Source organism: Acomys russatus, chromosome 20 (genome assembly GCF_903995435.1).
Source record: "Acomys russatus chromosome 20, mAcoRus1.1, whole genome shotgun sequence".
Classification (NCBI taxonomy): Eukaryota; Metazoa; Chordata; class Mammalia; order Rodentia; family Muridae; genus Acomys; species Acomys russatus.
In genome coordinates, this window is record NC_067156.1 from 3,428,776 (window position 1) to 3,450,053 (window position 21,278).

At 42.9% G+C, this 21,278-nt stretch overlaps 1 protein-coding gene across 2 annotated transcripts in view; it reads right to left on the minus strand.

Moving 5' to 3' along the window:
* Positions 1-21,278, minus strand: part of Osbpl1a (oxysterol binding protein like 1A) — a 194,093-nt gene that overhangs the window by 140,703 nt on the left and 32,112 nt on the right. The window contains exons 6-12 of one of the 2 annotated variants that reach the window (XM_051163746.1): positions 14,417-14,502; positions 13,209-13,353; positions 10,457-10,518; positions 10,266-10,310; positions 8,893-8,966; positions 8,724-8,787; positions 1,230-1,328 (exon numbers count right to left, since the gene is read on the minus strand). In XM_051163746.1, coding sequence (XP_051019703.1) covers positions 1,230-1,328; positions 8,724-8,787; positions 8,893-8,966; positions 10,266-10,310; positions 10,457-10,518; positions 13,209-13,353; positions 14,417-14,502 — 575 coding nt within the window. Of the gene's footprint in view, positions 1-1,229; positions 1,329-8,723; positions 8,788-8,892; positions 8,967-10,265; positions 10,314-10,456; positions 10,519-13,208; positions 13,354-14,416; positions 14,503-21,278 lie in introns of those variants that run through there. The other variant, XM_051163740.1, reaches the window with a different exon arrangement.

Sequence of the window (21,278 nt, forward strand, 5' to 3'; positions counted from 1 at the left end):
AAGACTTTCTGAACAAGACATGAATAGAACAGGCACTAAGAACAACAGCCAATACATGGGACCTCATGACGCTGAATGTCTTTTTAATGGCAAACAACAACTTACAAAATGGGGGAAATTCTTTACCAATTATACATCAGAGAGAGGGTTGGTATCTAAAATATACAAAAAATAGTTTTTTATAAAACCCTCAGATCAAGAAAACAAATAACCCATTTTATAAAACTGCATACAGAACTAAGCAAAGTTCTCAAAGGATGAAACTCAAATAGCTGAGAAACATTTAAACAAATGCTCAACATCCTTAGTCATTAGGGAAGTGAAAATAGAAAGTACTTTGAGATTTTATCTTACACCAGTCAGAACAGCGAAGATCAATAAAACAAATGACACCTCATGCTGGTGAGGATGTGGGGAAACGGGACCACTTATTCATCGCTGATGTGCAAACTGGTAATAGATCTGCCTCAAGATCCAGCTACCCCACTCTTGGTCATACACCCAAAGGCCTCTACATTCTACTCCAGAGACACCTGCTCATCCATGTTCACTGCTGCCCTATTCATAACAGCCAGAAATTGGAAACAGCCTAGATTTTAGATATATAGAGAAAGAACATAAGGATGGGTAGGTAGGAAGGTGAGGAGGATGGAGGAATTGAGGGAGGAGGAAGTAGGCTTAGTCCATACTGTAATTAGATTCAGATCAGGCGGATTCAACTCCATAGAGGCTGACATACACACTGCATACCCTTAGGCAAGTTTTTACCAAACTGTAGTTTTCTTATAAATTAAGGGATATGCAGGTCAGCTAGCCTGAAGAACACAGAGGGCAGAAAACAAAGAACCTGCTTCATAGAGGTGAAAACAAAAGAGCAGACTTCCAAAAGTTGTCCTGTGACCTCCAGACTTAGCTACACACACACACACACACACACACACACACACACACACACAGGCGCACACACCACAAATAAATAAAGTTTACTTATTTTAAAAGTTTTAAGTTATATTTATGCATTCATTTCCATGTCTATGTCTGCCCTAGCACATGGGTCCTAGATATGAAACTTACATCACCAAATGTGGTGGCCGGCATCTTTACCACTGGGCCATCTTACTGGCTTACATTCCCAATAAATAAGTAAATCCGGAATAAGTATAATCAACAAGCTCTTAGCTGTTAACGCAAGTTCTGGGTTTGGGAAATGCGACCATGCATGAGCTTACCTCTCTTGACTGCTGCAGGCTGTTCTTAGGAACCCTGAAGCTGTGAACAGTGTCATCAAAGCATCTGACAGAGAAGAGGCAGCTGTCTGTGGGCTTTACCTGGGTACAAGAAGTCAGGAAGCAATGGTCAGTCTCTGGCAACAGAGTCCCTGAAATCATCCACCACACATTCAACGTCCTAGCACAATGTGGCAACACTCAGCTGGACCCTGTGAAAGGCTGATGAAAGTCAGGGAGCCATGGATCCGAGGACGTTCAGGGCACTGCAGCTTATCCACGCCAGTCCTGCCAAGGCAGAGGCCACTGGTTTGCGGCCTTAGGTTTGCTCTCTGTTAAGTATCAGCTAGTATGGGATCGGGCTGTAAAATAACAAAGCTCCAGTTTCTTCATACCACTCTCCAATGCTCTCTTCGCGGCAAACAGTGGAGCTGAGTGTGTAGGAGTAACTGGTAGGTAGGGATGATGATGAAGTGGTAAAGGAGACAAAAAGAATTAGAAATAATTATATTTTTAATAAGAAATTAGAAATGGATGGGGATTGAAAAGCATAGGGGTGAATTTCTGCTCCAAGGCCAGACCACAGGAACACCAGCAGGAAACAACCATAAAACAATGTTGCCGAAGGGACCCTTCGCTGCCCCTCCCAAAACAAAGCCACACAGGAGGAAGTGGAATGGCAGCAACCATCCACAGACAAGGGGTGAGGACTCTATTGGAGGAGCCACAATCAGGAGTCACGGCTGTCACTCCCACCTCCAAGGTGTTCTCCCACACCCTCACCGGAAAATGGAAGCTACAAGGGCACAGGTGGGACAGCCAGCTGTCATCTTTGAGAATGAGTAAGGCAAAGCTGGCTAGCCAAAAAACACTCAAGAGAGCAGGACAATCCCCTCAAAAGACAGTCTGGAGAGCCCCTGTCAGTCCATCAGGTCACTAACTGATCTGTCAGCTGCACATGCACAGCAGCACAGATTCAAAACAACTCACCAGACAAGGCCACTCTGAGACCAGAGATTCTGCTCCAAACACAGGAGTTTACACTACAGAACAAGCCAAGAAAATGACTCAGTAAAGACAAGGAACAGAATCCACTCTCCAGAACACAGCATTCATTATACCACAGATATCTTGGAAAGGGCCTCACATGAGAAAGGAAGGAAGCAAAACATTCAAAATGATTAATTAAAAGTCAGAAGCTGTCAGATTGGCAATAGGAACTTAAAAAAAATGCCACCTGCAAGAGACAGAACAGAGATAAAGATAGATCCAAATCAAATGAACAGGTAGGCAGGCCGGTCATACTAACATCAGATAAAAATCAATTTCAAAACAAAATGTCAATTAGGAAAACATCATCCAATCAGTAACAGCCACAGGTATAAAACTCTACATGCATAAGGATCTTAATGCTTCAACAATTGATAATAACTAGCAATGAACTAGAGAAAACAAATAATGTGACTATCACCATGACTCAACGTATATTTATAAGACATTTTACTTAACAATAACTAAATATCTTTTTTATGATTTGTTTTATTTAATGTGTATGAATTTGTGTATGGTGCCTGCAGAGGTCAGAGGAGGGTGTGCCAGATACCCTGGTAGTAGAGTTAGAGATAGCTGTGAGCCAGAACATGGTACTAGGAAATAAACCAATATTCTCTGCAAAAGCAACAGATGCTCTTAATGCTGAGCCGTGTATCTTTGTGGCGTCAGGCACAGTGCACTATTATTACAGTCTGTACGTAAAGTCACTGAACAAGCCTCAGTGAACCAAAATGCAACTATTAATCAAGAACAAGATAACAACAACAACAAAAAAAAAAGCCTAATTATCTGGGGGTTAAACATCACACTTCTCATTTTTTAGAGCTATTTACTGGTCCTAAGCAAAAATCACAACAGTAATCCTTTAAATGATAATGAAAATCCTTTAAATGATAATGCAACAAAACCTAGCAAAGCTAGTGGGGTGAAACAAAAACAGCTACAAATAGTAAAATGTGGTTTAAAGGCTTGTTAGCAAAGAAGACTGATCTCATTATTGTAAATTTCAACTTTAAGAACCACCCCCTACCCAGATCTAGCCAATGGACAGGACATTCTCCACAGTTGAGTGGAGAGTGGGATATGACTTTCACACAAACTCTGGTGCCCCCTATTTGACCACGTACCCTGAATGGGGAGGCCTGGTGGCACTCAGAGGAAGGATAGCAGGCTACCAAGAAGAGACTTGATACCCTATGAGCATATACAGAGGGAGGAAGTCCCCCTCAGTCACAGTCATAGGGGAGGGGAGTAAGGGAAAAATGGGAGGGAGGGAGGGAGGGAGGGAGAGAGGAATGGGAGGATACAAGGGATGGAATAACAATTTAGATGTAATATGAATAAATTAATAAAATATATTTTTTTTTTAAAAAGAAGCTATGATAGGCCAAGCAGTGGTGGCTCTTGCCTTTAATCTCAGCACTTGGGAGGCACAGGCAGGTGGAGGGAGGCAGAGGCAGTCCCAGCCTGGTCTACACAGTGAGTTCCAGGACAGCCAGAGCTGTTACACAGAGAAACCCTGTCTGGAAAAACAAAAGAAAACAACATAACAACAACAACAAAAGAAGCTATGATAGTATACACAAGGTCCTGGGTTCAATCCAAACAAAACCCCATCAAACTATAAAAACCAAATTAAATTCGCGCAACTAAAAGTTGAGTTCTTTTGTTTCGGTTTGTTGTTGTTGCTTTTTGTTTTTTTCTTGAGGATTTTGTTGTTGTTGTTTTGTTTTGTTCTGGTCTGTTCTTTAATGCCACACATGGTGGCGGATGCTTGCAGTCCTAGCACTTGGAAGATGAGGAGTTCAAGGTCACCTATCCTCCCATCCACAGTGACCCGCCTGGGTTACACGAAGCATCCTCCCTGTTGGGTGGCAGCCAGGATGCTGACGGGTGCTACGATGCTGCTGGGGAAGAGGCAGCAGATTGGTCTGACCCAGCTGTAGACCTTGTGTGCAGCACTACTGATAGGCCAGACAAGCTCTTCCCACAGGTACAGGGGACAAAAACCAACTATCCTCTGACTAGATCTTAGACCTGATCCACAGGGAATTCTCATCTGACACTGTAAACACAGTGGAAAAATAATGGCTGGGCATTCCATGGGCCCTCGTAGAGAAGATATTGCGACACGATAGGCCCATCAACTTACTTCCTAAACAACTGTGTTTACTCTCAGATTACTGTTGATAACCATGTCTGGAAAAAAGAAGTTTCCTTCTGCAAAGGGCAGTAATAACTGTGAGGCTCACAAGTGGTCAAAGTGATGAGAGGAAGTGACATCTAAAGTTATGCCATAAAGAGACCATCTGTGGCGGCATCACCACCATAAAACCCCAACCAGCACCATCAAGTCTCAGGGAACCCTGCAGAGGGGCGAAGAAGACTGTAAAAGGCAAAAGAAGGGCACAGGGTACATAGGAATTAAAGAAAAAAATCAGTAAATATTGTGGGATGAAAGATGACCAAGTGACAGCATACAAAATACACAAGTTATGGCCCATCATAAAATATGCATGATTTTCAACAGTCCACAAACATCCAAAACAATCTTGTCAGTGATGAATGAAGTTTGAGGCCATAAACTTTATCAGTTTAAGACACACTGCAAAGCCACAGTGAAGAAAACCATGTGACACTGTCAGGTACATGAGCCAATACAGTAAGACAAACTTCATGCACAATCAAGTGATTTCTAAAAAGCATGACCACTTAGTTGGGGAGGGGGGCAATCTTAAAAACATAGTGTGAGTACAGCAGGCAGAAGAACATGGCTGAACCTGCACCTTAAAATTCTAAGTAAATCAGCTCGCGAATTATGAACTTCATGAAAGAAAAATACGGGAGAGAAACTGTAGACAGTGTCTGAACTGCTGTCCTAATAAAGCACTGCTGCAGATACGACCAGGGTGACCAGCACTTCACACCGGCTGACATCTAAATCCTCTGTATGTCAGAGGACACCATCATGCAAACAAAAATGCCGCTCCGAGTTAGCATTTTGTGTAAGAACATCCACAACACATAAAGGACACCTAAACAAAAACCAATCAACTGAACCAAACAACAGGCAGAGGACTTCAGTAGACAGTCCTTCAAAAATCACTCACAGATCATCAAAGAGCACCTGAAAATATGCCACGCACCACTGAGATAGAGAAAGGCAAACCCAGCTGTACTGAGCCACCACAGCACACACGTGAGAATGGCCACTCCCCAACAACAGTGGGCAGACGGTGAGATGGGAAAGCCTCCGGCATTACTTGTAGGAAAGCCAAGGGTCAAACTATTCCAGCAGAGGGCCTGCTCCAGACACTGAACTAGAACCACAATACAAACCAGCACGTCTCTTTTTAGGCATATACTCTCAAAGTAATTTCTGCTCATGTTCGGATATCATTGTCTGCAGTACTCAAGAAACTGAACGAGCTAAATGCCCACCGACAGATGAATAATGAATGAGGGGAATGTGGTATGTGTACAACGGAATGTGATTCTTTAAAGAGGAAACCTGATTACATGCTACCACACGGACGAAGCCGGAGGCACGCTAAGTGGACCGAGCTAGTCAACAAGAGACCCATACGCTGTGATTCCCCTCTATGACGCACATAAGACAGTCACGCTCATTACAACAGCAAGCAGGGTGGTGCTTATTGGTGTCTGAGGAGGCAGAAAATGAGGAATATGCAGCAAGCATATGAAAAACAAAGTTCTCACCTAGAGTCCCAAGAGGATGTCCTCCCCTCTGTCCCACTTTCCTGCTAAGTGAAGACTTTCATGGGACATGCCCCTTGGGCTAGTATGCAGATATAAGTGAGTATATACCATTTGACTCCTTCTGCTTCTGGGTTAACTCACTCATGATCATTTCTAGTTCAATCCATTTGTCCACAAATTTCGGGAATTCCTTGTTTTTAATAGCTGAGTAGTATAAATGTAGTGTAGTAGTGTAAATGTACCACAGTTTCTTTATCCATTCTTCTACTGAGGGACACTTAGGCTGTTTCCATGGTCTGGCTATTATGACTCTAGGTGAGAGAAGCACAGGAGAATGGGGAAATAGAAAGATCCAGAAGGTCCTAGAAACCTACAAGAAGAACATTATGACAGTCGGATCTGGGCCCAGGGGTCCTGCTCAAACTATGGCACCAGCCAAGGACAATATGTGTAGTAAACTTCGAACCCCTACCCAGATCTAGCCAATGGACAGGACATTCTCCACAGTTGAGTGGAGAGTAGGGTCTGACTCTCACACAAACTCTGGTGCCCCATATTTGACCACGTCCCCTGGATGGGGAGGCCTAGTGGCACTCAGAAGAGGAAGGATAGCAGGCTATCAAGAAGAGACTTGATACCCTATGAGCATATACGGGGGAGGAGGTCCCCCTCAGTCACAGTCATAGGGGAGGAGAGTAAGGGGAAAATGGGAGGGAGGGAGGCAGGAATGGGAGGATACAAGGGATGGGATAACAGTTGAGATGTAATATGAATAAATTAATAAAATATATTTTAAAAAAGAAAAAAGTTCCAGAGATCTGCTTCACAGCAAACTAAATACACTTGAGACTACTGAACCACACACTGATAGTAGTTAAAATGGTAAATTATATGATATACTTTTTCTACAATTATAATTTTTTTAAAGATTTTATTTATTTTATGTATGAGTGCTCTATCTGCATATACACCTGCGGCCAGAAAAAGGGCATTAGAGGGTACAGATGGTTGTAAGCCACCATGTGGTTGTGGGGAATTGAACTCAGGACCTCTAGAAGAACAGACATTGCTCTGAACCGCTGAGCTATCTCTCCAGCCCTACAATTATAATTTTTTTAATGAAAAAATAAAAGAAGGAAATTATGATAACATGGCACACATGGAATAATCTGGAGGACACTGTTCTAAGTGAAGCAGGCCTGTCACAGAAAGACAGACACCTGATTCCACTCATACACAGCACCTGAAGTGGTCAAGGTCATCAAGACAGGAAGCAAATGATGGGTGGTGGCAGCTGAGAATGTGAGGAGTCTGTGCAACAGAGCGTCCATTTGGGAAGATGAAAAGGCTTCTGGGGCTAGATGCTCTTCAAACTAGCAGAATGATTAAGCATGCTTAATGACTCTGAACCATACAGTTTAAAATAGTTAATGTTAAGTTCTATATTATAGATGTTTTACTGTAATATTTAAAGGTCATTAAGGACAGGAACAGGTCTATAAAAGATCCCAATCAACCTGGGTGTCTACCCTAGGAAAGTAGAAGTTGAACAGAGCTTGATTTATGTGAGTATTCAAGGAGTCTCTTTAGCTCATGCTGATACAATTCACAGAGAACTCTGTAAGCAGACAGCTACGTAAGAAATCAGAGGTCACGGAATAAGCAAAGGCATAATACAGCAGGACCTAGTCAATTCCACAGAAGCTAAAGATCAAGTTTCAAAAGTGAGAGGGAAGAGCTGGGCGTGGTGGCACACGCCTTTAATCCCAGCACTCGGGAGGCAGAGGCAGGTGGACTGATGTAAGTTCGAGGCCAGCCCGGTCTACAGAGAAAGTCCTGGACAGCCAAGGCTGCACAGAGAAACCCTGTCCTAAAAAAAAAAAAAAAAAAAAAAAAAAAAAAAAGTGAGAGGGGAGAAGCTAACAAGGTTGCTTTATGAATGATAAAATAATAAAAAGATCGCAGTAGAATAAAGACCTTAGAACGGGTAGAAGAATCACGAGTGGAAAGAAAAGAAAACAAGCAGGAAGGCAGGAGCAGAAAACAAGGAGGACGATGAGCAGCAGCAGAGCATCTCACAGGCCCTCTGGTCCAGTGTGGACAGGAGGGAAGGGCCTGTGAATGGACCCAACCTGCTCACAAGGGTGTTCTGAATTGATGGGGCAGTTCCCTCAGCCTGCAACCTTTCAAAGGGGAGTACAGCTGATCCCAAGTGTTCTGACGTGGGGAGAGGCAAGAGGTGTGCGCTGCAGGGCAGATCGGCTGCAATGCTACTGGGACAACCCTACTGGACTTAAGTATGCCTGGGCACCAGGTTAGCCCAATTAGTAAATACAGAAATCTCATTCTCCTGGATGGTAAAAATAAAACAGCTTGGAATGAGTACAAAGAACATAAGAGTCCCATTTTGACACAGGCTTTAATTTTCATTTTAACCCAGAAAAGGTCCAATTATCCAGATTTACTCATAAATAAGACACACGTGCACCTCCAATGTTTACAGCTCTGTCTAGATCACCTGTTTCTATTGCCACAAGTGGAAATAAGCAAGTTGAGGTGTGTGCGCACGTGCACACACACACACGCACACACACACACACACACACACAAGTTCAATTGTTCTCAAATGTGAAGACACAAGGCCACCCACCCCATGGACTCTCCCCCGTGCAATGACTTGACCAGACTCCACAGTCTGTACAGAGCACACAGGTCTCATCTTACCGTGCACACGGCTTGAGTCAGGTGTTTGCACCCCTGGCGGTAAACATTACGGACTGCATCAGGCCTTCAAAACAAAAATTAATCAAGACAAAGAAAAGAGCTACATGGAAACTTCTAATATTTTAAAATTTATATTCTTAAATTTAGTAATTTTAAGGATAATACTTACTGTTTCCTATACCAGGAAAGGACTCCGTATTCTAGTACTACCCAGAATAATCTCCAGCCAAAAAATCTTGAACTCTACAGGAAAATGACAAAAATTTTCCAGCTGATGCATCTGGACTCAAATATGCAACTGAGAAAAATAACTAAGTGGATACAGAAGTATCTGAGGCTTTCACCTAGACAGGAGGACTGCGCAATAAACAGTAATAAACCTGAGCTCGGATACTAAACGCAGTGATGACAACACATCCCTCACTACAGGGTGGCACAGACACAATGCCACACTGCTCAGGTCACAGTTCGTGGCTCAGGATTGTTTATAGAAAACGGCAGTTCTGGGCTTTGAACACAATTTCCCCACAGTTGTGAATGAATGTCTAAAGAAGAGAATTAACCTAAACCTATTCACTGCTTACAGATGCAAACGGTGGTAAGCATTACCATGGTTGATTCTAGAAAATAACTGAATTCTAAAACCCACAGAAATTTTACAACCAGGAGATGTCCTTCCTAGGATAATTCAGAAACTAATTTTCTCTGAAGTGTTCTATAATTTGATGTTTTTAACAAAAATAATATTGCGATTATGACTTAGTAAAAAAAATATTTCCCTCTACTCCTGTTAAACTTATTCACTTTAAAGCACAGATAATCAGCCTAAATACAGTGATTGATACCTTGAAATGCAAGAGTATAAAAGTGGCTTACAATGTAAGCTCTAAGGTCTCAATCATCTACAGAGACCCTCCTCAATTTATGAGGGTTATACCCCAAAAAGCCAATCATGACTTGAAAATATTATAAATAAAAATATTCATTTAAGGGCTGAAAATGTAACTCTGTTGTGGGCATCTTACCTAGCATACGGAAGGCCTTGGATTCAATTCCCAGAACCACTCAAAAACTAAGTAAAGTGAGCCTTTAGTGCATTTAAGCTAACTGACACCATAGCTTAGCGCGGAAGACTAAGATTTACATTAGCTACAACAGAGCAAAACAATTTCACAACAAAAGTCTAGTTCATAATAACCTGTAAGGTATCCTGAGACTACACAAGGATGGGTGTTTTATAGCAACACTGAGATCCACAAACACAAGCTAGGCTGGGGGTCTAGCTCAGGAGCCTGACAATGGGGGGAGGGGGCGGTGGAAGGCAGAAAGTAAAGGCACACAGAACATTATGCCAGGCATGACGGCAACACAGTACTGCAGCCTTGGTGGCCACATGGCTGCCTGGAAACTATAGCTCCCAGGACTGCCCAGTAGCACAAGAGCATCACAGCACACTGCCAGGCCAAGAAAAAACCAAAATTCCAAGTCAGTGTAGCTGCTCGGCACATCCTTTACAGGCTCCTGCTTGAAGCCCCACCCTACCTTCCAGAGAGGGCCTTCATAGCGTTTCAGCGCTTTGTAGACAACCTGCTGGAAACACACGTCATTAAAGATCTGTCTACAGAGTTGAAGCATACATTCGAGTTTTTCCCAAAAATGTATTGTTTTAGGAAATTAGGAGTTTAGACATTTAAGGAACTAGAAATTTGGGGATTCGGCTCACCAATACAAACCTTATTACCAACAAGAATATGTTTCATTTCAGCACCGTGGGCAAGGTCAAGAGCTTTCTGATCTGTGTAAAATACAAGGGAAACAGTCACTATCTCAACTACACAGCAAAATTTACTATAACTATACCATAGTTTCAAAACTCGCCCCCACCAACAAAAAATAAAACAAGATCAACTGCCAGATGTTGCCCCCTCGATTCTTTAAGGCCTCCTTTTAGGGAGCTATTAAGTCAGAAAATCTAATTGTCCCCAGAACACTCTGTACAGGTTCCGCGACCAGCCAGGTTTTCTGCCCATAAATAACTGCATTAGTTTCCTGACTGATATAACAGATTACATCACACGCTTACCAGTTTAAAACAAAAGACTTCTTCTCTCTAGGTCAATTTATTTAAGTCTTCTATTAACTTGTTACCTCCTGGTTAACTGTTTAAATCGTTTTTTAAAAAAACACCTGGTCACATTTGTTTCTATTTCTTCTCATGAAGTTCTGTTAGGTGCCAATCACCATCATAAGGCACTGGCGATTTAGCAGTGCACAATGAACAACCCAGGAGAGAGTGATAAATTCATACTAAAAGAGACTTAACAAGTAATAAAGCACTGTGTGCTAATATAATTAGTGACTAATTTGGCAGACAATAGCTACCACTTCAGGTAGGAAGTGAGAGACTGTTCCTGACGACGTCTCTGGGGAAGGGAGGGGTACTGAAAATGATCTTGTACAGAGACAGAATGCAAACAGGACAGAAGGTGAGAGACAAGGGAAGCAGTTCACACAGAGCCAGTTGTCTGGGTTCGCTGGCCATCATGGAAAGCCTTCGGAAGGTCTTGAAACAAGATTTGACTGACATTTAAATCCTGTGCTAGTGTAAACTTTAGCTATTTCATGATTTTGAGAAATTACAATATTAACTGGCTGGTCCTATTATTGCGCTTTAGGTTTTTAACGGCTCTTCCAATATAGAAAGTCACATGCCATACAGTTCTAATCTGAAGGGCATAATTAAATCACCCATGACACAATCAGAATTGTCCACTAATGGCATGGCTGCTGGTGGAGTCTTCTCTTTCACGACTTTCATAGGGAAATATTTTCAGTGGAATGGTGCGCTCTCTGGGATGACTTCAACATAGTCCACAGGGTGGGAGGAGATGAAAGAAGAACAGCCATTATTTTTAATCTAGAGAAGAGGTCATGGGCTTGACTTTGTTCTGAGGCAGAGTTACAGAACCACTAGCGTGTTAGGATGCAGGGGCCCTTTTAAACAGTCACTGAGAAATCAGTCATGAGCTCAGTTTTCCTAACAGCACCTAGAAAGATAACGGTCTGCCAATTCTGTGATTTTCATCCTAAGGCATTTTTGAGAAACTATCCTCCCAGCAGAGGAAAGATTGTAATATAATTTTCTTTCATAAAAATCTGCCCTAATGCCAAAAATAAATTCTGAGGTGCTGTCAACTGGATGAACTCTCTGGACTCCATGTCTGCGGGGCTGGGCACACAGGAAGCACTCTATGAAACACATTGAGAACTAAGCAAGAAGGCTCCCCACCTCTACGAGCTGATCACCAGCAATTTCAAAAGAAAAGTGTGTGTGTGTGTGTGTGTGTGTGTGTGTGTTATCAAAGCAAAGTAAAATAAAATGAGTGGAATAGTAAGATATTTGAAATTGCATAAAACATCTTTGCCCTTTAATGGGAAAACTCAATAAAAATGTCATCTCTCTTCAAATTAATTTCCATAGAAGGAAATTTCAGTTTAATCCCAATAGTAGTTTTACCAGGAAGCCAAAACCTTCCCATGCCATGTGCAGCTCTGCACGTGCCGCCGGATCAAGGTCAGCACTGGATGACCAGAAGGAAAGCACAAGTGCAAGCAAAGCACCCCACAGATTAGCAGTTTTTACATCACTCTCACAGATGCTTCAGCAACAAGGCTGCCTGCTGCTAAAAAGAATGTCTAACCCTTTTTACGGTTAGTCAGTTATTTCAGGAAATATTTTTTGGATATCCAACAATATTTCCAAAGCAGTGAACACCCAACATCAGCTTTCCCACACTGCTCTACAAGCCGAAGTAGATCAAGGTCAAACTTTCAGTCAGGTAATGGCCAAGTGTCCCTCTCACAGCCTACTTAGTGCCGGATTGTAGTGTGCTTCACTTGTGACCTCCTCATATAAAACGGCCCCAGAGAATCAGGCTAAAATGCTGTATAAAAAGTGCTTAGTGATCCTAAGTGCAGGACTAGGACTATTAGGGAGAAAACCTGAGTTAGAGATGCTGACTCAGGCTATGGCACCGCAGGCCACGACCTCAGTCAGTGGAGCAGCAGCACGCAGCACGCAGGTGATCTTGAACAGTCGCACTCAAAAAGGAAGGCTGTCCTCTGATCACTGGATGAAAATGCCACAACACGAGGCTCATGATAATCTAACCCTGGGCTCTAAAACAGTGGTTCAGCGTTCTCTGACTCAGTGTTGGTGACAACCTCATAGGACCGACGTGCTACAAACAACAATCCATTGTGCCTATTGTCTCCTTCATGGTAGGAGTATCTTGGTCAACAACAGTCTCATTGGAGTAGGGAACGCATTACTAGCTACTTCTCAAAGGAGAAGGAAATGTTGTTCTTTACTTTAGTGATTGTCCTTATTTAAAAAGGAGACCGTCTAAGTTAACAAAGACTGGATGCCAAACAAAATGGTCTTCTACAGCACTGACCAAGGATGACTTTCGTCAACATGCTTACCATTTTTGTTCTTCAGGTTGGGGTCAGCTCCACTTCTCAGAAGCTTTAAGGCACACTGCTTATGGCCTCGGTAAGCGGCACAATGCAAGGGAGTATTTCCTAGCTGATCTGAACAGTTCACATCAGGAGGACAGGGCCTGCTGAGCTAACAGAGCAACACGGTGATTATACACCAAAGACAGGCTCCAAGCAGAGCCTGCACAGCAGATGAGCTCACAGGTCTTAGTCCGCCCCGCCTGTGGCTCACTGGGCAGCAGATCATGCTTGCCCTCAGCAGGTGTGCGATCTGAGGTCTGTGTCCTGGCACCACACACAACAGCAGTGCCACCCACCTATGGCTCACATTAATGAGCTCCCTCCCAACAGTCTTGCACTTCGCATTCGTGACCGCAAAGCTGTAAGTCTTACAGCAACCACCAGTCCCCAAGAAGAGTTAAACCCAGAGAGAGAGACACTAGAAGCATAAATGTCAAGGTTCTGCTGAATTTGTCATCCCCACCTTCCTGCTTTTGCAATCTCTATATAGTTCCCATTTCACAAAATTTTTAAATGTTGCCGGGACTATACTTAGAAACCAAAGAAGTGCTTTCAAGTAAGCCGAAATAACTTAAAGCAAATGGCAATGCTTCAGTCTTGAATTCAGAACAAATTTAGTTTCATATTTAATGAGACCATGCAGGAAATGGAAACGAGAAAGTAGGTCTCCTAGGAAGAAAGGGAAAGCAGGCAAGGCTGCCAGCTTGCTCGGCTTCATCCAAGCACGTGATCCACGCGCTGTCCCTTCTTGGTGTGTCACTCTTCGAGAAGGACGATATTCTTGCAGAATTTATTGTCCATCACAATGAGAAAAACTGTCTCTTTAATGGGATTCTGATTTGTTGATTTTCTAAGCCCATTCTAAATGGGCTTAATTTGAAAAAAAAAAATTTTTTTTAATTTTCTTCCCCTTAACTATCTGCTGTAAAAAAATGGATTATTAACCATCATGTTCTTGATTGCATGCGAGGAGATTAATCAGAAACGTAGGAATTGATCAGCGTGTGAGCCTCCTAAACTCCCACGCTGAGTTGCCAGGCACTTGTGTGAATGTGTGTCACACTTCTATTCTACTGTGACAAGAAGAGGTTTTCTCCCATGGTCACTGAGTTATGAGCTTAACATTTAGGGAAAACCTTCCTAGCACATAAAGAAATACCGCTTCCTGTTACCAGAGCTGACACTTCGGCCGTCCGCCCTTCTCTAGCGGCTCCTAACAGCAATTCTTCCAGCTTCCTTTGCTGAGTCCTTTCCACAGCTGCAAGAGAAAAACATATGTCTTATTCTACAATAGTGGTCTCAGCCTTCCTAATGCTGCCACCCTTTCATACAGTTCTTTGTGCTATGCTGACCCCCAGCCACAAAATTATCCCATTGCTACTTCATAACATAATGCTGTCACTGACGTGAACAGTAATGTAATACCTGATATGTGACCAGTAGGTGCAGGGGGTTGCAGCCCACAGGTTAAGAACTGCTGCTCTACAGCCAGGTGAGATCTTACTGGAAAATCCATTACACAGACATATAAAGAGGGGGCTCAGCAGTTGAGAGTACTTGCTGCTCTTGCAGAGGACCTCAGTTGTGTCCCCAGCACTTACACTGGGCAGCATACAGTGACCTATAACTCCAGCTCCAGGGGACCTAACACCCTCTTCTGACTTCCATAGGGACCCACCACATGCACATGAGACACATTTACAAAGACATACACGCAAACTCATGAATAAAAATACATACTCAAAAAAAAACAAGGCATAAGTTGATCACAGTGTGGAGAAATAAAAATGCTTTTAACTGAAACTGAAACACCGCTGATCCATGAGTGCTTCTGGTTTTCATTTCCAGTGAGCTCCATTCCCTTCATTTTTGGATGAGAGTACAATTTCAATTCAAAGGACATTAGAGATTTACTCATATAATACTTAGCATAAACAATTATGACCTTTTGATAATCAAAATAGTACTGTATCTGCCTTGAAAAGAAGGTAAGTGGCGTTTGTAACGTCCAGACTGTAATAAGAGGAAAGTAGTGATCAGGAAGCGTGATCAGTCCACCCCTCGACAGCCCTGCACAGCTCTCCACAGTTGATGGCTTCTGGTGGGGTTCAGGTGGAGAAACTCCTTGAGGGGTGCCGATTAGGAGTCTGACCACGCTCCAGGGAGTACATGGACAACAGAAAATGGACTTGTTGTTGTTTTTCTGAGAGGGAGGAGCGGGAGACATGAGAGGACTGCAAGGTGGAAGGGAAGTGTCACAGGGGCCAGGAGGCATGATGGGAGACTCCCAAATCATCAATAAAAAAGAAAGCAAACAAAGCTTTTGTAAACCAAACAAAAGAAGAAGAAGAAGAAGAAACAGCAATTTATAGTAAGATGTACAAGTCAAATAAATATCTGTTAATAGATACCAAATTATCTATATATATCTAACAAATACAATAATACTCAGTCTGTAGGTGTTATTTCATAGATTACAGAACAAGTGTTAGGAGGAGGAAGGCCACGCAATGGAGGGCTGAGACCTGTGTAGGCTACTGTCTGTAGTGTTAGTTCTGAAATCCTGTGTGCAGAAGAGCAAGTGCAACGTGACCAACGAGTGGAATGTATCAATAAGCTCTCATTTGCCTAGACTTGCACTCTGTTTTGGGAGGAAGAGGAGGTGGTGGCAGCTGCCACTGCTATAGGCTGGAGGTTTAGCTCAGTGGTGAAGAACTTGCCTAACGTGTACAAAGCCCTGGGTAAAATCCTCAGCATCGAAAACAAAGAAGTTTGTAAGGATTCTTGCAGCCAAGTGCCCTAACACGTGGGACACAGAGGCAAGAAGATCAGGGGTTCTTCTCCTATACAGCAATTTCAAGGCCAACTTAAACTACCTGAGACCTTGGTCCAAAACAACAATGAAGCAAGTTCGTGCAAATACGAGCCATCCAGTTCAACATGTATGGATAAAGGCCAGAGGATCATTCCCTAACAGACTTCATGGCTAAAGAGATCTGAGCAGAGAAGCCAATGGTGAGCCAGGTCAGTAGGGAAGGGAGCACTGGTTATCATGAGCCTGGCACTATAGCATGCTGATATTCAAAACACATTTAAACAAACACACACACTGCATATAGGAATCACTGGGTGGAACTAACAAACAACTATAGTTACTACCTGTCTTCTATTGCTATATATTTTTCTCTTTCTTTATTAGTTTACTTATTTATTTACTTTACATCCTGGTCATAGGCCCCTTCTCCTCCTTGTGACTTCTGACACAAGGTTTCATGCAGCCCAGACTAGCCTTGACCTTGTTACATAGCTAAGGCTGGCCTGGAATCCCCAGGGCACCCAGACCTACCTCCTACCCACTAGGATTCCCACCACCCTCCTGCATATTTTAAGTCTATCTTCATCTGCTGAAACTTAGCTACTTCACGGAATAGTTTAATAATAATGCAATCACAGGACAGACAGCACCTGGGAAAGGAACTTCATGAAGTCTCTACTTTGCAGTCACCAAAGAAACGAATGATTGCAAGAATTATTATTAACATACATTACACCCCTGACTAAAAGTTTACCGGCAAACAAGATGTTAATGTTACCCCCTTCCATAGTCTACTTATTAGTAACAAAGAAAAAACCTACTTTTCCAGTAGACCACCAATATCAGGGTCAGTCAGTGTCAACTGACTCAACAGCAGCACGAATCAATCATGTGTGTCCTAACAGACTGCAGCAACACAGGCGACAACCTCACCTACTTAGAATTCCTGCCCACACTCGATGTTCTGTATCTGATCATATGGAATGAAAAATTCAAAGTGAAGAACATTCAATTTAAAAAAATCCACAGCTGTCTTTCCGACCAACCTCTCCCCACATACACACGTTCGTCTTGAGATGCAGTTCTCACTGTGCAGCTGTAGCTGGTGTGGAACTCACTATGAAGAGCACGTAGGCCACAGACTTGAGGCCATCCTGCCTTCCTCAGTCACAGCCACCCTCCTCTCCACAACAGTCAATGCTACATAAAACAGAAGCTGCTGTCTCAGATAAAAGTGACTGGGAAGGTATGACAAGTATAACATGGAATTATACATTAGATCAAGATTGGGTACATATCACGTGGACAACAGATAAAATCTGTATATGCAATGTATATTATATTATAAAAGGCTGAGTATTCCTTACCAAAATTCTTGAGGTTAAAAAAAGGTGTTTAAACTTTCGGAGTTTAAAATTTCAGAGAATTTTGGGGGCTGGAGGGTTGCTTGTTCATTTTAGGTTTTGGAATATTTACAAACTTTACTGGTAAAGTGTTCTGAATTCAAAATTAGAAATGCTTAAAGGCCTTTAACTTTTTAGGCTTATGGCATTCAAAAATTTCATTCGAAAGTGTATCTTCTATTTATTTATTTTCTTTAAGATGCATAAGTGATTTGCCTGCATATATATATCACATACATGCCTGTACCATGTAGACGCTGGGGAATGAAGCTGGGTCTTCTGCAAGAATAGCAAGGACTCTTAGCTGCTGAGCCATCTCCCTACGCCCCCAATCTGTTTACTAGTGCTAAATTTTCTGATGTTGATTATTACAGAGTCAGCCTTTGGCACTCAGGGGTTCTATCTCTGGATTTAGCCAATCACAGATTTAAATGAAATAAGACAGTCTGTTCTGAACACTGTGTCCCTTGCCACTATCCCCTGAGCAGTGCGATGCCACTGCTGACCCAGCATCGCAGTGCATGAGTGTTATGTGTGCTCTAGAGACTGTTAAACTGATTTTCTTTTCTTTCTTCCTTCCTTTCTTCCTTCCTTCCTTCCTTTCTTTCTTTCTTTCTTTCTTTCTTTCTTCTCTCTTATTTTTTGAGACAGGGTTTCTCTGTGTAGCCCCGGCTGTCCTGGAACTCACTCTGTATACTAGGCTGGCCTTTACGTCAGAGACCCACCTGCCTCTGCCTCCCAAGTGCGAGAATTAAAAGAGTACAACACCATAGCAGGGCATCAGTACTGTCCAGTAACGACAGATGAGTCTTCTGCACAAAGGTGCTGGGACAACTGGTACTTACACAGGAAAGGATACACACACACACACACACACACACACACCCTGCAATAGCATATGCAACTTTAACTCAAAATGAGCAAGCATAGGCTTATAAAACTCTTAAAACAGACCATGTTTATGACAATAGGCTAAGAACATCAAAAACACAAGAACAAAGGGCAGGGGACAGCAGATCAATGGTCCCTCATCAATCGTTCAACAACAGATCCATATTAAACTAAACTTTTTAAAACGTGAAAAGGCAACCTCCAGAATGGGAGGAAAATTTTTAAAAATCATATCTAAGTTTTAATGGACTTGTATAAATAGCTCAAAATAAATAATTTATGTACAGTTTAAAGGCACATGGTAGGCCACCTGTGAGTTCCACCAAAAAAAGGGGGGGGCACCATTTTATAAAAGGCATTTGTATATTTACGTATTTTCGAATTCACAGTTCTAGGACTTTCAGACTCTGCAGCCAATGATGAAAGATATTGTGGGGTTCATTGCGATTACGTAAGAAGACACCCTGTTCTCTTTATTATTGTTCTTATTATCTTACACATTATATCCCGAATGCAGTTTCCATTCCTCCCAGTCCCTCCCCCACTTCCCTTCTCCCCCAGATCCATTCCTCCTCCATTCCACTTTAAGAAGGAGAAGAAGGGGCTAGGAGGGGGAAGGAGGAGGAGTAGGGGGAAGAGGAGGAGGAGGAGAGGGAGGAGGAGTGGAAGGAGGAGGAGGGGAGGAGGAGGAGGGGAGGAGGGGGAGGAGGAGAGGGAGGAGGAGGGGAAGGAGGAGGAGGAGAGGAGGGGGAGGAGGGGGAGGAGGAGAGGGAGAAGGAGGGAAAGGAGGAGGAGGGGGAGGAGGCAGCTGCAGCAGCAGAAGCTGCCACCACCTCCTCCTCCCAGGGCTAGAACCAACATGGCATAACAAGTTACAATATGACTAGACACAAACCTTCATATCGGGCAACCCAGTAAGAAAGAAAGGTTCCTAAGAGAAGGCAAAAGAGCCAGGCGGTGGTGGCTCATACTTTTAATCCCAGCATTTGGGAAACAGAAGCAGGCAGATTTCTGAGAGTTCAAGGCAAGTCTGGTCTACAAAGTGAATCCAGGATAGCCAGGGCTACACAGTGAAACCCTGTCTTGAAAAACAAAACAAATAAACAAAATCTCTCTCCAATAGTATCACTTCAGATATTTAGGTGTGTTTTCTTTATGCCTCCTCTAGTCCTGTTTCTGTGTGTTATCCTGTTACCTGGTTTCTGTTCTATTATAATTTACTTATTTTTATTTTGTGTGTGTTGGAGTTTTGCCTGCATGTATGTCTGCCATGTGGGTGCTGGGAATTGAATTCAGGAACTCTGGAAGATCAATCAGTGCTCTTAACCGTCAAGCCATCTCTCCAGACCATGGTTTCTGTTCAATTATCACAGTGAGTTGTCCCCAGCACTTCCTCAGTCTACAAATGACAACTTAATGCTGCGTACAAATAGCATTATATCTGGGGAAGGTGATCTCATCAGAACAGAATCACTCGATTAAATTTCTATTTTCTATTTCCCAGGCTAGGAGCACATGAGCTGACAAATGACGTTAGCTGGAAAGTCACTGAGCTCTTGCCCTTGCATGGTGTGGATTTCAGAAGAAATGCCTTTAGAGCCCCCTAGCAAATGTCAATTGTCAGATTAGCCTAACATTCACTCCATCAGGAAAATCTCAGTTCTGGGTACCCATGAGGCAGGAGAATGACAAGACAGGATCAATCCAATCCAATCACAATGTGTTAAAGGGCAGAGACCATATCCAATATGATCCACGAGTCCTTAAGTCACATGCTACAATGACTGGCAGAAGTTAAGGGTGGAACCAGAGTTCCACTTCAAGTGATGACACTGATCTAAAGATGGGTCACAAAAATGTCAACCTCAAAGAACAGCTAAGAGAAGGGTTCTGGATGCCACCAGTGTGCTGCATGGATGCAGAGAGAGATCCTACCAAACCCACTAATACATGCAGGATGTGTTCATAACAATTCTCTAATATAGGTGCCTAACAAACATTCATTATTTTTGTAACTACAGGCTAAGTGAGAAGAGTTCAATCAATTAGAAAATTGTTAAAAGCAAGACTGTGCTTTTCACATGAGTAAAAATAAGAATAATTAAAGTTACAAAGTTAACACCTTTAAATACCAAGTTGTATCACCTTTCTCTGAATTGCAAGGAAGAGAAACAGGGTATCAGCGAAGCTGCACCTGCAGTTCTGAGACCTTACTTGCCAAGTCCAAATCATCTAGTCCAGCCTTACAGCAAAGCCTGGACCATTCAGAGAGTAATCCTATCACCTAAGACCTTTCTTTTTTTATTTTAATTTTATTTTATTAATTTATTTTTATTACATCTCAATGGTTATCCCATCCCTTGTATCCTCCCATTCCTCCCTCCCTCCCATTTTCCCCTTACTCCCCTCCCCTATGACTGTGACTGAGGGGGAGTTCCTCCCCCTGTATATGCTCATAGGGTATCAAGTGTCTTCTTGGTAGCCTGCTATCCTTCCTCTGAGTGCCACCAGGTCTCCCCATCCAGGGGACGTGGTCAAATATGGGGCACCAGAGTTCATGTGAAAGTCAGACCCCACTCTCCACTCAACTGTGGAGAATGTCCTGTCCATTGGCTAGATCTGGGTAGGGGTTTGAAGTTTACGGGCTGTATTGTCCTTGGCTGGAGCCATAGTTTGAGCGGGACCCCTGGGCCCAAATCTGCCTACCATAATGTTCTTCTTGTAGGTTTCTAGGACCCTCTGGATCCTTCTACTTTGCTATTCTCCCATGCTTCTCTCATCTGGAGTCCCAATAGGATGTCCTCCTCTCTGTCCCAGTTTCCTGGTAAGTGACGATGTTCATGGGACATGCACCTTGGGCTAGTATGCAGATATAAGTGAGTATATACCATTTGAGTCTTTCTGCTTCTGGGTTAACTCACTCAT